Below are 17,125 nucleotides of genomic sequence, written 5' to 3'. Positions count from 1 at the left end.
GCGCCTCTGAGTCTAATGGGTACCTGACATTAGTTAGGGAAAAGTAAAGGCGGTTGGTCGTTGTGCTGGCCACATGACACCCTTGTTAACTGTAGGCCACAGAAACAGATGACCTTTACATCATCTGCCTTATAGACCACAAGGTCTGAAAGGAAGACTTTACTTTTACTTACGTTTGTATTCAACTATAGTCTACATCACTATTATGTAACTAATTGTATAGTTCTTTTTCCTTTTCGGAGACTTAATTAAATATAATTGACATTGACAATGAAATAAAATATCGTTTGATTTTCTCTATAAGGATCCGGTCGAATAATCCATCAAACATGCAAGAAGAATATCTCCCAAGATTGCTGGTCATGGTTCATCAGCGCTGGTCATGGTTCATCAGCGCTGGTGGGCGACTGTTCAGTGAGGCAGAGGTTCGTGTCGATGACTTCTGGGAAGTGGCCGGAGCGGACAGAGCTGACATAGACAACGAGTTGGATGCTCTGCATGAGTAGGTTTGGTTGGGCTTTGTTGTATTAGTTTCCAACTTTCATTCAGACATAAAGGTTATTTACGTTTTCGTTCTGGAGACGCGGTGGCTGAGCGGTAGAGCGTTTAGCTTCCAAACAGGGGGTCCCGAGTCCGAATCCTGGTGAAGACTGGGATTTTATTTTCGCCTCTGAGTCCGCCCAGCTCTAATGGGTACCTGATATTAGTTGGGGAAAAGTAAAGGCGGTTGTTCGTTTTGCTGGCCACATGACACTCTCCATAACCGTGGGCCACAGAAACATATGACCTTTACATCCTCTGCCCTATAGACCACAAGGTCTGAAAGGGGAACTGTTTTACGTTTATGTCCTACTCTGCCGTAGGAGGGCGGGGAGAGGTGGGACAACAGAAGGTTGGGTTCGACTCAGGATCATAATGATGGAGAGTCCTAATTGGGAACAGCATTTCAAATTGTGAAAGAGTTGACCCGAAGGCTGTTAGAACTCTAGGTCAGCAATAAGAAAATCTAGATCACTCCTTCTTCGGCATATTCAAACAAGCGTTCTGTTTGAAAGAGGTCCAATCAGATGTCTTTCACACCTTTATAGTCCAGGGACTCGGGACGCTTGAGCTACTGACTAAGTCGAATGCCGATGATATCAGGGAACCCCCATCATTTTTCCTTCTCTTTACTACGCTAACCTTGCGGGACTCAATGTAACGTGCTGGATCTGGCCCGCGGGTCGTATTTTAGGAATCACTACCTTGTAATATGGCCATAAAGTTTAAGTTTGCTTTTTTTTTCAAGGTAGTTAATAGGTCATCGTGGGATCAAATTGCTGTTATAACCATGACTCTAATCTCTTGGCTTGTGATGAGGTCTTTGAATGTGATCCATAGGATCTTTCTGCACCATGAGTAGGATACCTATTCTAAAATTGGACTAACCAAGAGTTAAATGACATTGTAGTTAGCATTAATGTTCTGTGGTGATACAGTATATGATAAAGTGTTGTGACTAAGAGGCTTAAAGAAACGATCAAATGTTAGCGGTAACAGTTAATGAAGCTCTTCAGCCAAAAGAGTTTTACAAACGAATCTCTGTCTCCCCTGTACACTGTTTGAATTAATTCTGTTGGGGCCTCTACTCTGTAATACATTCCTATTTCTATAAGATTAACCTTACCCATGTGTAATCCCTACCTATTTGTAATCCCTACCTATTTGTAATCCCTACCTATGTGTAATCCCTACCTATGTGTAATCCCTAGAGCCTTTCCAAGTCATGAAGTAGAAAGCTGTGCCTGGAAGAATCAAGGCGACACAAATTACAATGCCCTCTTCTTTAACAGAGTGCACTTCGCTAACTGGTGCAGGTATGGGCAGATGATGAGCGAGCAGGTAATGTGGCTTCTTTCATAATTTAAGTCATTTCACTATCGCCCTAAAAAATGGGGCGTGGCAGCTGAGTTCGAATCCCTTTGAAGACTGGGATTTCCAATTACATTATTATTGATTCCACCCCACCCACATAGATTGTAGACGTAAAGGAGATTGGACATTGTGCTGGTCACTTCTCACTCTCGTTAGCCGTCAAACATTTGTGAGCTTTATATTATCTGCCCAGATAGGCGCAAGGTTTAAAAGGGGCATCATGTAACAAAGGGAGTTTGTAGAACTCGTAGACGGGCCCACAGGGTCTGTTCATTAGTAAGCAATGCAGGTCAAATTGCTTTAAACCTCTGAGCACGACGAGTGTTATCAACACTAACGTTCTTTGTTTTAGCTGGATGTCGCATGTGAACTATGAATAAGTGTACTCCTGGACTAACACAAAGTGATAGGATAATTTTAATGTCTGTATCAGAAAAGAAAAATTGGACCACAACGTATAAGTGGACACAATGAATATTTCTTGAAAAAAATATTCAAATCCAACATGATTACCTGCGACAATATCCAATGCAGATTAAGTAACCATAGTCCATATCTTCCGTGAAAGTATAAGCCAGGGTGGTCTTGAAAGTTACGAGGGTACCTGGCAAGTTGGAACGAGACCATTCATTATATAAGGCCTCAACATTGACCTGCAACGTCACAGCCTGTAGGCAGTTTAGACCAATGGCTCGTTGCCACGTCACAGGTCTGTACGAAGTGGCAACGAGCTATTGGTCTAAACCGCCCACATTGTGACGTTGCAGGTCAATGTTTAGGCCTTCTATTACTATTGGTCTCGATTGGAGAGAGAAAAAAATTGCTAACTGCGCCTCTGAGTCCAGCCAGCTCTATTGGGTAGCTTTACATTAGTTGGTGAAACGTAAAGGCGGTTGGTCGTTGTGATGGCCACGTGACACACTCATTAACCACTGGCCGCACAAACAGATGACCATTACATCATCTCCCTCATAAGTCACAAGGTCTGAAAGGGGAACTTTACTTTTAATGCACCATACTAATAATTAGCCTTGTTACAAAATTATGAACAATAAAATATAAATGTAAAGTTAACTATACATATCATCTGGCTATCAAGTAGAAATGGATTGATTAATTGTTTTTATTACACTTAGACTGAAATGACTAGATATTTATTAAGACCTAGTGAATGTATATGTCTTACACTTCTGCTCTGTTTCCCCAGGCAGACATAGCTAAATGTGTTCTGTTCATACTTCAGGGTACCTTGTTCGTCTTCCGACTACATCTGTATCTCGACTCTACGGGGGAGGAATGCGACATTGATTCAACAACGACTTTGTGATGTGATTTATTTAATAGCCTTTTAATACATTCACAGACATTGTATTGGTTAGAAAATTGCTAAAAAGGTCTAGTCTATGTAATTGTAACTGGTCTTGAACATTTGGATAGAGGGAAACAAGTTTTAGAATCGAAGGCAAACAATTAGTATCGTAATAATAATTTTTTTCAGTTGTGTTCCTTTGTTAAAGTCCAGCCCCATTTTGTTTTGAATGTAGGATTAAATAAATTCACAATGCCATAGTATGTACTATGTACTGTGATTGTGTATTTTCAGCATAGGTTCATTGTCATTGCATGTTCAGTATATGTTCATTTTATATGCAGTGTATGTACATTTTTTATTTCTTTATAACACAAAAAATCAAACAAGGATTTTGAAGAGAAAATACCACGTGACATTACGTTTTCTTCCTTTCAATTATACACATTCCTTCCAAAAAGTAGATAGATAGATAGATAGATAGATAGATAGATAGATAGATAGATAGATAGATAGATTGCAAAGTAACAAAATGAGTTTACATTAATACATTTGTATACAAATGTTTTTAAAGTGTGAAAATACAGCGTCAGTACCAATAAAATTCAATCGTAAGATTTGACTGCAATAGAATTGCAGGCTATAATTTGCTTTGAAGTATATATCTATATGTATATCTAAATATTTATCTATCTTTTCTAGCTTTCACGATTTTAACGGCATGGACAGACATAAGCTTTTAAAAGTTCTTTTTACTTAAAAGTAAACACGGTTACAAAAGACAGTTTGTGTAGAAACACAAACTCAAAATCGGCCCCCGAAGTGGTCCACTTCAATATTTTCAGAAAGAACATCCGAATGAAATTATATCAGACAAATGAGAGATAAGAATGGAGAAAGAAGGTTAACAGATCTTGTGTAGTGCCCCAACTTTCCCGCAGATCAAGGGATAGGTGAAAGTGAATGTAAAGTTAGATGTGAACCTGGCCTAACTAGTTCCATTTTTCAGACCAGGTCTTCTGATTCTGTGGCCTACGGTTAATGAGGGTGTCATGTGGCCAGCACAACGACCAATTGCCTTTACTTTTCCCCAACTAATGGCAGGTACCCATTAGAGCTGAGTGGACTCAGAGGCGCCCAAAGATTCCAAATTTGAAAATCCCAGACTTCACCAGGATTCGAACCCGGGACCCCGGTTCGGAAGCCAAGCGCTTAAAGCGCTTAAAGCCTCCTCTGGTCTAACTGATGTCTTATAATTGATCAAATTGTTTTGAAAAATGTTAAATCTCTTATCCGAATTCTTACAATTATCCCTAGCAACGAAATAAAAGTTTAGGAAAATGAAGTTTACAAGATTACTATTCGTGTTAAATTAGGTCTAACTTATAATGCATACTAATTAGCTTTTTCTCTCTAAAAAAGTGCTTGCATAACTGATTTTAAAAATTAGATTATTTGCTTTCAGAAAAAAAAAGTAGCCGTTGCATCAAAACTTTGAATGGTCTAAAATATTGTGATGTCGGATTTTAAATATCTTTTCTAGTTTACGAGATCTAAACGGGACGGACGGACAGACGGACAGACATTTCGCACAAAACTAATAGCGTCTTTTCCCCTTTTGGGGACCGCTAAAAATGTTTTCAACTCTTATCGATCTTTTTACTTTCAATAAGGCGTATTATTTTTAACGCAATGTCAATTTCGGGAATTGCCGAAATGTTTTCTCTTTATGTATTTTATGATAAGCAGAGACATTTTTGGCTTCCATTTTGGAAAAGTAAGATTTTCATTTCTATAACAATTGCAATATGCAAATAAAACAATAAAGCTTTGTTAGATATAAGATATATAGAATAGATATACTTATTTATCCCTTGAATTTGTAGAAAAACAAAAACAAAACAAAAATTAATTTTCATTTTACTCTTTAGGTTCTTTATGCCAGGAAAAGGTAAGAATGGCGATTCAAATATGACTTTACTTGGCCTCTAGACATAAGATATATAGAATACATATACTTATTTATCCCTTGAATTTGTAGAAAAACAAAAACAAAAAAAAATTAATTTTCATTTTACTCTTTAGGTTCTTTATGCCAGGAAAAGGTAAGAATGGCGAATCAAATATGACTTTACTTGGCCTCTTTACATGTTTAAACATAAATGTACTTGCAGATCTTAAAGTAGATGAACCATTTGATTATAATTTCTTAAGCATTAGTGTTAAAAAAGAAACAAATGAAATTGTTTCATGTTTAAATTTTTTTTTTCCGAAAGTGAGTTACTAAGTTATTTTTTAGTTAATGCATTCAACAAAAAGTTTTTATTTTTGGGCGGTACACATTTGAAATCCACTATAATTAACAAGGCTCGTATGCATCATTCTGGTTACCTGTTTAGGTAAGCAGTACAGGTGAAAAGGCGAGATTTTATTATTTTAAGGGTAACAAATGCAATGGTGAATTTAAAGTGCCTCGCTAAAGTAGGAACTGATTAAAGTAACAGGATTGTTTAATGGATTCGTATCATAAAATTGACTACAAACGACTTCAAACTGTCGATAATTTTAGTACAATCTTCCTCTATAAGAAATGTAAAGTTACAACTCAAGTCCCTGTATCCAAAAATTAAAGTACACCGACTCTGTGACTACTGGTATCGTCTCCATTAATATGGCCCAGGTTACGTTTTTTTTTCCGCTGCGAGTTATATGTATAAAATATTTTATTTAAATGTTTTTTTTTAATATAGTTATCTCTCTCTCTCTCTTCTTTTTCTTCTTTTAAAAGCATAATACACTTAAGGGGAGTATACATGAAAGGTCAACAGATTATTAGCAATGACTAAGACACAGAGGAGGCGTGGTGACTGAGCGGTAAAGTGCTTGACTTACGAACCAGAAATCTGGGGTTCTAATCTTGGTGAAGAGTGAGATTATTTATTTTTTGGGCGCCTCTGAGTTCACCCAGCTCTAATGGGTACCTTACATTTGTTGGGGAATCATAAGGCGTTTGGTAGTTGTACTGGCCAAATGACACCCTCGTTAACCGTCAGCCAGAGAAGCAAATGGCCTTTACATCATCTGCCCCCCATAGATCGCAATGTCTGAAAGGGAAACTTTACTTTTTTTAAACACAGACAGACCTAGCTTCTGAAGTGAAAGTCTGGAGTTCTGAGCTAAAGAATAGATTATAAAAATACAAATGGAGTCTATTCCTTATTTCCATTAGTCATTTCTACCGCATCTTAACAGAGACCAGAGACATCATTTCCAATGTCAATCCAAGACCTTAAACCACTTCTCAGACACCAAGGAAAGACCGCTATTCTTTCTTTAGCTCAGATATTCAAACTTTCTTTCTAATCACTTGAGAAGTATGTAAACTCTAGGTCTCTCTAAAACCTTATCTCCAAGCAGACCGTTCATATCCAATCTTGAGTCATGTGCTGAAGCAAAACATAAGCGCCTGTTTAGGGGCAAGGTTATAAAAATATTTATCATATATAAAAAAAAAAACATTAAAAAAAACCCACAAAAAAACTATGTCTTTTATTAGAATGACAGATAATGTTAGCATCTTTAATGAAAGGGAGATCCGGAAAGCCAAAAACGGCGAGAGGGTTCAGTTTCTTAGAAAAGGATATTCGCATTGGGCTTTGTATGTAGGTAAGAGAACATTCTGTTTCAACTTATTAAACAAAACATTAATCAATCTTTAGGTTTATATTATCAAGATGAGTTTCTTAGGCTTAGCTATGAGATGAATTGAATTAACCGGGTTACCCACCTTAGAGCAGGCAGAGTATTAATACATGGTTGCACAAACACTACGTATATATATTTAACAAACTGACTGAAATAAATGATCAACGCTCGTTTGACAATTTAACATTTAATAAAGAAACAAGAATTGATGAAGAACATTAAAAGATATTTTCATACTTTACAAATGTGACTGACAATTCATATAATAATTATGCATAAGTAAAACACCTCAAGCACAAACTTATCCCGGCCGAACGACCCAGGAACTCAACACTACAGAAGTGTGTACACGGCTCCACATCGATCAAGGCCTGACTCAATCTCGCCCCAAAGTCTGGTTCAATACGACCCCAAACTTGATACTCTGAAATATAGAATAAGCCTAGATCAAGCGATGCCGCTAAACGAGGAAACGTCATACACGACGCCCATACCTGAACTTCGAACCTGATTAAAACAGCTGCGTACCTGTTACAACTGGAAACAGTGGACACAATAACGCAGAAAGAAACATTCAGCTCAAACATCTTCCTCACTAGAGAAAGTAGGTCTACACAAAACTAAGTCGTGACGTCTTACACACAAAACTAAGTCGTGACGTCTTACACACAAAAACTAAGTCGTGACGTCTTACACACAAAACTAAGTCGTGACGTCTTACCCACAAAAAACAACAACTAAGTCGTGACGTCTTACACACAAAACTAAGTCTTGACGTCTTACACACAAAAACTAAGTTGTGACGTCTTACCCACAAAAAACAACAACTAAGTCGTGACGTCTTACCTTATCTTATCTTATCTTATATAATACAGACGTTACTTCAAAAAAGAAGATGATTACGTCCTACGCGTCATGCATTTAGTCATGCATATTAATCAATGACTTAAATTCTGCCAAGTCACTGGTTTTCCTGGCTAGCTCAGGCAACCCATTCCATGCTCTAATAGAACTAGGGAAGGAGTATTTGTACAAATTTGTCCTAGCATATGGGACGAGTAATGTGCCTTTATCTTTGTGTCTTTCAGAGTATTTTATCAAATTTTGTTTTTGTATTTGAAGATTATGGTTCAGTGTTTTATGTATAATTGCTACTTTACTTTTGAGCCTTCTGTCCTGAAGGCTTTCTAACTTTAGTAATTTTACTAAAGGTGTTACTCTTACACACAAAAACTAGGTCGTGACGTCTTACACACAAAAACTAGGTCGTGACGTCTTACACACAAAAACTAAGTCGTGACGTCTTACACACAAAAACTAAGTCGTGACGTCTTACACACAAAAACTAAGTCGTGACTTCTTACGCACAAAAACTAAGTCGTGACGTCTTACACACAAAAACTAAGTCGTGACGTCTTACGCACAAAAGATTCATGCCAACAAATAGCGCGAAACACACATATACCAAAATAACAACAACAACAACACACAATTATGAAAAAAAAAAAAACACCTGCTCATACACGACAAATATTCATTATATCTTACCAGTAAAACAATACACGAATCTATAAAAAAAATCAAATAGATGTAATTTATTTTGTTGTAAATAGAAAAATAAAGTTAAATCTTAATTTTAACCTTATTAAGACACGCTAGTTAATTTGCGGTTCTTCCCCATGTATTAGCTTTGTTTAGTTTTAAAAAAAAATATTTTTGTAGATAGTTTATTTTTTTAATGATCTTAAATATGAGTCTTTTATATTTAAGGACAAGATTTAGTTGTTCATCTCTGGAATCCACATATTTCCCTGCTAGGAGTTATCACAACATTAGTCTGGTGGTCTACAGCCGTTTCAGTTCGACAGGATAACTATAGGGCAGTTGAAAGGGGCAGCAGAATTAAGATCAACAGAAGCATGGATAAATATTTAACGTAAAAATTAGTTTAAAGAATATTCTTAAAGACTTTTTAGAAAGCTAGCTTCAGGCCCGGCCTTATAAATTTGCTAGTCCCAATATAATCATTATAATGGATGCTTGCACCATTGCACGGCTCCTAATTTTTTTATAATAACAACTATTACTATTACTTAGATCATTATATCAACATCTATTATACAACATGCATAGGAAGCAACTCAAACGCTATAGGCGCCAGTGTATTAATTAAAGTCACATCAATCAAACGATACATTAAATATGTTAACCCTTTAAGTCCTACCACTTTAAAAAGCCTGTGACAAGAGCCATGACAGATAGTGATATGCTAAATGTAAATTGGGTACTGGCCCTGGGTACTGCCAGGGGCGGGATCCAATGTAAAGAGGTTAGTAAAATCGGCCTAAAGTCGACACTGACTAACATTATCCATCAGGCTGTGTATTATTTATTTAGCCAGGAACCCATCCCATATTTTAAAAATAAATAATAATAATAAAGACTCACATATAAATGCTTCTCCATACATCTAGTATCTATTACATTGAATTGGACCAGCCCGTAAATTCGAGTATTACTTCCCTCTCCTATATGTCTTAATAAATAATATCATTTACACTACTAGGATATATTATGGTTTGGTCCCTTTTTTTCACTATTAGGTGTTGCAAATTGCAGTTTTCACATATTATTATTTTTTTAAGAATATTTTTTATACTTTTCGCTATGTTGCTTTCTAAATTTATTTGAACATTTGGGTCAAAATTGCAAATGAAAAACCTTTTTTTTTTTAATAAATTTAACCGCTGCGATTTCGTTTGTAAAAAAGGCTTAGTTATTCTGTTATTATTTGTCTAAATTTGAGAATTTCAGTCAGGGCCCTTATATAAAATTATAGTAGAATTTAATACGATGTTACGCTTAGAGTTTAACATTAAATGATTTTAACTGCCTAATAATCCATTTATCACAAACTTGGATACTAAAAGTTTGAACGTGGATGACCATGATTAAAAACCTTACTTCAATATGTATGCATCAATTTAGAACAGCGGTTCTCAGCCTTTTATGCTCGGCGACCCCTTTTTACAACCCCCCACTCTGCGCGGACCCCCCCCCCCCAAAACACATACAGCAATAGAAGAATAGGCCATAACAATCCATATTTTCGATGGTCTTAGGCGACCCCTGGCAAATCGTCAATCGACCCCCAAAGGGGTCGCGACCCACATGTTGAGAACCCCTGATTTAGAACGATGTTTGAATTGAGCATACGTTCTATGAGCTGTAAAATTCAGTTAGAGAAAGTGATTCGAAGAAAGGTGGTAAGAATATAGAAAACGTCAATCAAAACATAAAATAATGAGAAGAGGATTATTTAGTTAGATTAAAAAAAAACAGCATTGTCAAGGACACCAATGTTGCTTCAAGCGAAGTTGATTAGAAATTTGCTTCTACAATGCTAAAAACTGCATAAATATATGTATTGACCCAAAAAAAATCAAAAATTGCAATTTAAGGATTTTTCTTCCATGCATAGAAAGGTCAAATCTATATTTTTAAAGTATGTTACAAATGAAATTGAGATTGTTTAAAGTATTAGAGACATTTGATATTCTCTTAGATTGATTTGTCGATGATGTTTAATATATACTGTAATAACTTACTTCTTTTAGACCACTCCCAGAAAATACAATTTTAGAAAATGCAAATAGAAGCCTAGCAGCCAATGAATGTGGTTACAATGCCTTCTTATACAACTGTGAACATTTTGTGAATAAATGCAGATTTGGATTTTGGAGATACAACTTCTTGAGTAGTGAACAGGTGAGAAAAACTCAAAATATCTAGTATATGTATCTATAAAACATGAAAAGTTATCATTGAATCCCCATATTAATGAAAGTATTTAAAAATTTTTTTTACAAATCAAAGAGAAACATAAAATTAAAATGTTATTTAATTTTAGTTAGGTCAATATTAGAATGTGCATCCTCAGTTTTGGGACCCCTCAACTCAAGCAAGCATTAAGAAAGTGGAACAGACACAAAATAGAGCAGTGAGATTTATAAAATCGAATATTGTAATTTGATTTGAGAAACACTATTAGTAAAACAACTAAACTTAGAGACACTTCAGGACAAAACAATAAAAAAAGTAGCTATAATACATACAACACTTAACCAGTACTTACAAATAAAAAACAAACCTAACAAAAATACCCAGAAAGACATAAGGATAGAAGCACATGTCTTACTCCGTATGCTAAAACAAATTTGTATAAGTCTTCCTTCTTCCTTATTGCCATTAGAGATTAGAATGGGTTGCCTGAATCAGCCAGGAAAACTAACGACTTATCAGAGTTTAAGTCATTGCAAATCGATGTCAAGATATCTCATCAAGCTAATTTTAGTAAAGTCTCTTGCGTCTATAGAGGTTTTTTATTTATTATTTTTAGGGTCCTCCGGCTGGGGAGGGGGCGTGGTGGCAAAATGGTATAGCACGTCATTTCATTTCCAAACTGAGATGTCCCGGGTTCTAATCTAAGTGAAGTCTTGGATCTTAAATCTCGGGATTTTAAGGCTCCCCTGATCCCAACTTTAATAGATATCTGAGTTTATTTGGGTAAAGTAAAGCAGGTAGTCGTTGAGCTAACCACATGAAACTCTCGTTGACCGTTGTCCAGAGAATCCGATGACTTTTACATCATCTGCCATATAGTTTGAAAAGGAAGGAGGAAGTATCGGTTCCGGACGGGAACCTCAACCTATCCTACGGTCTTCGCTATTATGTATTGAATGTGCATGTCAAGTATCTTCGAGATTGCTCCAATTTGTAAAAAATGTTTGTAAAATGTTTTACATGTTTCGGATGTTCCTTCAGAGTTGAAGATAGTTTACTTCCTAGTCCAAACCTTCCGCAGGACGACGGGGGATGGGAGCGGGCAGGATTTGAACCCTCGACCATCGATAAATCCGAACGACAGTCCAGCGCGCAAACCTCACGACCAGGCAGCCATCCTTGGTTTGATTTCTATTAAGAACAAACATATACCATACATTTCAATTTTATATAATAGATGACGAGAGCAAAGAACACACTTAATGCTCAAACAAATAAGGAAGGGCTATTTAAAATGCAAGCATAATTTGAGTAATCGTACGAAAATTGTGACATTAAACCATTTCTTTCTCATTAATTTTTTTTTTACTCTACCTTTAAATCGTACAACTACATGTAGTTGGATGACATAGTAGTTTAGTATTAAAATATTTGACATAGTAAAAGAAGCTTTTAAATTTTAATGACTATTGATATCATTTTTTGTCCACAGATTCTCGCGCTACCTTTTATCTTCAGCTGCTTTCTATTAGCTACCGAGGTTTTCTTAGTAAGGCAGTTCATTTCATATGAAAATATTATAGTGCTTGTATTTGCTAGCGTTATCTATATCTGTAGATTACAATTGTTAGCTTTATTAAACTGGTTTAGTAAGATCATTATACATTTTTTAAGGTAGTCTTCGGACAATGATGCTATTGGCTTTCCATGCATTTATGAACAATGAAAAATATATGGATATATCCTGCTCACTTTTCAAAGTACAAATTTGTATGCTCCACATAAGTGGACTGCAAATTCTTAATATTCTTAATCTTTGAATTTAGAAGACCTAGAACCAGTCAAATTCCTAAGCACATGGAATATTTAACTAGTTATAAACTATTTCTGTGTTATGTTCTCGTACATGACCTTTGTAACTATTAAATAAACCCAAAATAATGACAATCATAAAGTGGCAGAAATATCCGTGTATTGTGATAAAATTTAAAATACAACCATGTTATAGTAAAAATATATATGACTCGAGTTATGTGATACATTTATATATCATAAAATCTATATTATTAATGTGATATAAGCAATAAACTTTTTACAACTTAAATAGCAATAAAAATGATTTTATTAGGTTACATGAATACTTTAGTCTTTACATATTTATTACCATATATGCTGATGTAAAGGATATGAAGCTTTGTGTAATATTGTGCATCTAAATCAGCATTATGAATTACTACGAAACGATCATAGATCACAGACAAAAGACATAGTTTCAGACTAACATCTGTAATCCGCCAGTGGAACAATCTATCAATTCTCCTACCAAAACTAGATACATAAACTTGTCATTAATTTGGCATAACAATTCTTTGTTTAATTTTAAAACAAGCAAATTGTAAAAAAAATTTGCAAAACCACCTTATCTAAGGCGGAAAACTCCATATTTTAAAGACATATTATCTCAATTCTGTAAGATTCATTTCCTTTATTCGATATAAATAAAATTATTTAATTATCACATTTTAATTAACTAATTGGTTAATTCTATTTTTATTTATTGTCACGGCCTGGTTCTTGTTGTAGGCGTGATGACGCGAATGTCTCTGAATAATGTTATAGATACCTCTTCTGGTATTGCTATAATGTCCTTAACTAAATACTTTCTCACACGCACTAGATTTGCAGGTGCGTGAGAACACTAACATACTGAACTCTCCAACCACAACATTCAGAATTATTAATAAACTCCAGGTTAGCAGACATGGATTTTATTGACACAATATATAAATGAAATAATTCACAAAAGATATTGGCGACTTCAGCCATCACAAAATGTAATCCAATGAAAAGAAGAGGAGAAAAGGAGATAATAACGCTCCTCTATCTACAACTGGGGTGTTCACCTCGTGGTCAGTTACTTGACCAAGCAAAATTTCGTGCAAACTGCACGGAATAGTTAAGTGATTACTAGTCACCAAATGTTGCAAGGGTTCTAAAACTGGTATATGACATTGATACAATGAATGATTGTTCAATATTTCACCTTGATCCAAGATTGGGATGTGGGAGAAGCAAGGTGTTTAAAATGTGTTACAGACAGACAGACGGAGTTATTGGGTATAAGCTTTTTAAAATCAAGATCTCAAGCACCCAACTCTGCATTATTATTATAGCTTTTATATAGCGCTACTTTCATGCTTAGAGCATGCTCAGAGCGCTTTGGTCCAATCTCATTTGTGGACCGGTAGGGGGTATCTAGGAGTTGGTTTTCCGTGCTGCCTTTAGGTGCTCAGTAAACACAACTCTGCCTGAGTCGGGTGTCGAACCTCGAGCCCCCTTCTAGGTAGCCAAGACAAGCCAAGTCAAGCGCACTTAGCCTCTCGACCACGCTTCCCCAAATTCAAAATTATACCATTGGATTTGGATAAAAAGAAAAAAAAAAGACTTTCCAACACTCGGTAGTGACACACATGATAAAATAAATAAAATAAAAAACAAGACCTGCACTGTCAGACGTCTACTTCTTAAAATTAATGTAAGAATAAAGAAAATAACAACGACATTGTATAATTCTATGAATAATTAAATATTGTTGTAACTCCAGTGGCGGACTGAAAGGGTTAATGTGTGTGCGGCCTACTGATACACACCACTCAGGCCAATCACACAGGTCAACGGGTCAACGGCTTTCGATAGACAAGTGACAGTACTGCTAATAACCGCAAGTATGACCTGTGTTGTGGTCAAGAGCCTTCACGGTCGAGAGACAGTGTGTTAAAAAAGACAGTTGAGTCCAGGTCAGCAAAGCAGTCAGGACTGTGTGGTACCTTTGAGTCTTCGAGAATGTTACTGTACGAGCTAGAGAGACTTGTAGTGTTAGGCAGTTCTGTTAAGTTCAAGAAAGCATTTGAATTTGATGTAGCCAATTGTGTTGAATTGGCTGTTGATGTAATTGTCATTAAACCGCCACAGTGTTACTTGAAGCTCTTGTTGTCAAGTTCTTGTGTTAGATGTGCTGTTGTGTTGTTAAGTAGTGTTTGCAGAAGGCCTGCTTGAAAAGATCGTAACAATATTTATAATATTTCGATACTTTTGTATTCTCTTTATAGAAAAAAAAACACACTTTTTTTTCGCCATCTCTACAATAGCTAAAAAGAAGACACCTTTTTTTTTTTAACCATCAGGCTTGGTAAGTCTGAGCTTGAGGAGATGGATAAGATCATATACCCAGGGCCGGTCTTAGGCCTCTGCAACCTATGCGGTGGCAGTGGGCCCCGCGCTTTCATAGGCCCCGCGCTAATTATAGGTGTAATTATTAAATTGCAAAATATATACGAAAAATTCCTGGAAATCTCCTGAATTTATTAAAATCTCCTGAAAACTCATAAAAATCTCCAGAAAACTCATAAAAATCTCATTAGGTTGCAATGTTCTTAAGTAAAGTTAATTTGATCGCAATTTTGTACTTAGTAAAGTCGATTTTTTTTTCTAATACAAAATCTTAATTTTCACTTATTAACCTTATTCCCACCCAGACTAGGCCCCCGCGCAACCAGTTTCGCATAGGGCCCCGCAGTTGTTAGGACCGGCCCTGCATATACCTAGGCAGCCTCATAGCACATGAATGGATAAATCGATCCAATTACACTTGATATAAGCTTTGTTTTTTTTTAAAAGCATTTTTATGTTTTTTTTCTTGTCAACATTTCACCATTACAACAGGATGACAACCTGGTCGTGCGGTTTGGATTTATTGATGGTCCTGGGTTCCAACCCTTCCCGCAGCCATCCCCCGTCATCCTTCGGGAGGTTTGGACTAGGAAGTAAATTATCTTTAACTCTGAAGGGACATCCAAAGCATGGAAAACATTTTTAGAAACATGAGACAGATGCCTATCATGACGTATCGTGCCTGTTTGGACAAGCCAAGCTATTGGACTTGAGACAAAAAAATACGCCTGCTTAACACAATCGGCAAGAAAAAGCCACGCATGCATTTGGAAGTCATTTGCCAAAATTGAGAAAAGACTAAATGTAGCTCAACAATAGTGACTAAAAATAGATTTGAGGAGTCAGTTACTTAAAGGATCTCAAAAAAAAAAAAAAAATCCTTTTCCCAACTGGGAGTCGACCACTCAAAGAGGTTGTGACCGAGGAAAGCGTACATGAACGACAAACATGTTCTGATAACTGGGCGAATGAATGCTACCATAGTATTACCCACCGGCTACGCCTGTTGATATGTTTCCGAAACATCCCGATAATCGTATCTTTCCCTTCTAACATGCTTTTCAGCTTGTGAATTCTAATATCTAAGTACATTTTCTGTGGTTGCTTTTTTAAAATGCATTTATTTAAAAAAAACAAAAACCATCAAAGACATGAATTCGAACTCAAGCCTCCACAAGCCAACACAATAGCCACTGCCACCGAATCGCTTGTGAAAATAATACGTTTAATTAGTCAATTACGATTTCTTTTCCTTGTTCAAGATACTAAAAAAAAAATAGTTAATTACCAATAGTTAATTAACCGATTGGTTATTTTTTTTATTGATTCTTATGTTGTCACGTAAAAAAAAAATAATTGCGCAAAATTACAGCTTGATCCTATTTTGGGTTTTGAAGAAATTAACGTGTACAAACGTTTGGTCAGACAGACAGACATACAGACAGACAAGTTGGTATAAGCTTTGTCATAAAAAATGAGGTTCTTTGTAATATTGTGATATTTTTCAATACCAAGTTGTGTGGCCACTGACTATACAAACTTCTCCAGGTTAAAGATGTTAGGTTAACCTTTCAAAAGGCAGAAGACTTGCCCTACATTTGATAATTCCTTAGTGGATACTTGGTAAGCGACTTAGTGAATTTCTCTTAAGGAATGTGTTATAGAATATTTAGAAGCCTATATTTGTTTATAGACACACTACCCACTTCTTTGCACTATTATCTTACTAAAATTGTTGAGTAAATAAAGTCATCAAAATTAATGATGAAAATTTTCTTTTTTTTTTTTTTTTTTTTTCAAAAGTAGAATAATTTCATATTTTAAAAATAAAATTTAATACTGGAGCCCCAAGCCAAAGGTAGGTGAGAAAATTAAAAGATAGCACAGCAACTAACAATTTCCCTGCTTCAGATCTAGTCTAGTTTATCAAGACTACAACATACAGATGAATCTATCATATTCTCTAGTAGATGATCAAGTTGATAGTCTCACAGACTAAAGAACAAATGATGTCTTTTATACAAAACGTCTAAACGAATCCAACGTATATTTATGAAATACTGGCAATAATTTTAACTGGCATATAGTCAAAGGTATTCATGTAACGTAAATGAGTATTTCAAAGAATTAGAACACATTGAAGAATACTGTAAAGATAATTTTTTATTATTAAATGTAAAAAAA

The 17,125-nt window shown here is 35.6% G+C and overlaps 2 protein-coding genes across 6 annotated transcripts; both read left to right on the top strand.

Annotated features, from left to right (window-relative positions):
• The first annotated feature begins 316 nt into the window (after positions 1–316).
• Positions 317–3,241, top strand: LOC129928162 (uncharacterized). The gene is made up of 3 exons (XM_056041127.1): positions 317–502; positions 1,752–1,881; positions 3,122–3,241. The coding sequence occupies exons 1-3, from the start codon at positions 330–332 to the stop codon at positions 3,239–3,241; spliced, it is 423 nt and encodes a 140-aa protein (XP_055897102.1). The 5' UTR covers positions 317–329.
• Positions 3,242–4,927: 1,686 nt separating this feature from the next.
• On the top strand, positions 4,928–12,932 carry LOC106073850 (phospholipase A and acyltransferase 3-like). Of its 5 annotated transcripts, XM_056041434.1 has the most exons (7): positions 4,928–5,000; positions 5,155–5,174; positions 5,309–5,328; positions 6,780–6,889; positions 8,699–8,864; positions 10,546–10,696; positions 12,204–12,921. In XM_056041434.1, the coding sequence occupies exons 1-7, from the start codon at positions 4,940–4,942 to the stop codon at positions 12,387–12,389; spliced, it is 714 nt and encodes a 237-aa protein (XP_055897409.1). In that variant the 5' UTR covers positions 4,928–4,939; the 3' UTR covers positions 12,390–12,921. The 5 variants fall into 5 exon arrangements, with proteins under 5 accessions (XP_055897409.1, XP_055897411.1, XP_055897410.1 ...); XM_056041436.1 differs by lacking the exon at positions 6,780–6,889 and having other exon boundaries at positions 12,204–12,932; XM_056041435.1 differs by lacking the exon at positions 5,309–5,328 and having other exon boundaries at positions 12,204–12,924.
• Positions 12,933–17,125: the final 4,193 nt, after the last annotated feature.

This window comes from Biomphalaria glabrata, chromosome 9, assembly GCF_947242115.1.
Source record: "Biomphalaria glabrata chromosome 9, xgBioGlab47.1, whole genome shotgun sequence".
Taxonomy (NCBI): Eukaryota; Metazoa; Mollusca; class Gastropoda; family Planorbidae; genus Biomphalaria; species Biomphalaria glabrata.
Note: the sequence above shows the minus strand (reverse complement) of the source record. Positions and strands in the feature narration are given on the sequence as shown.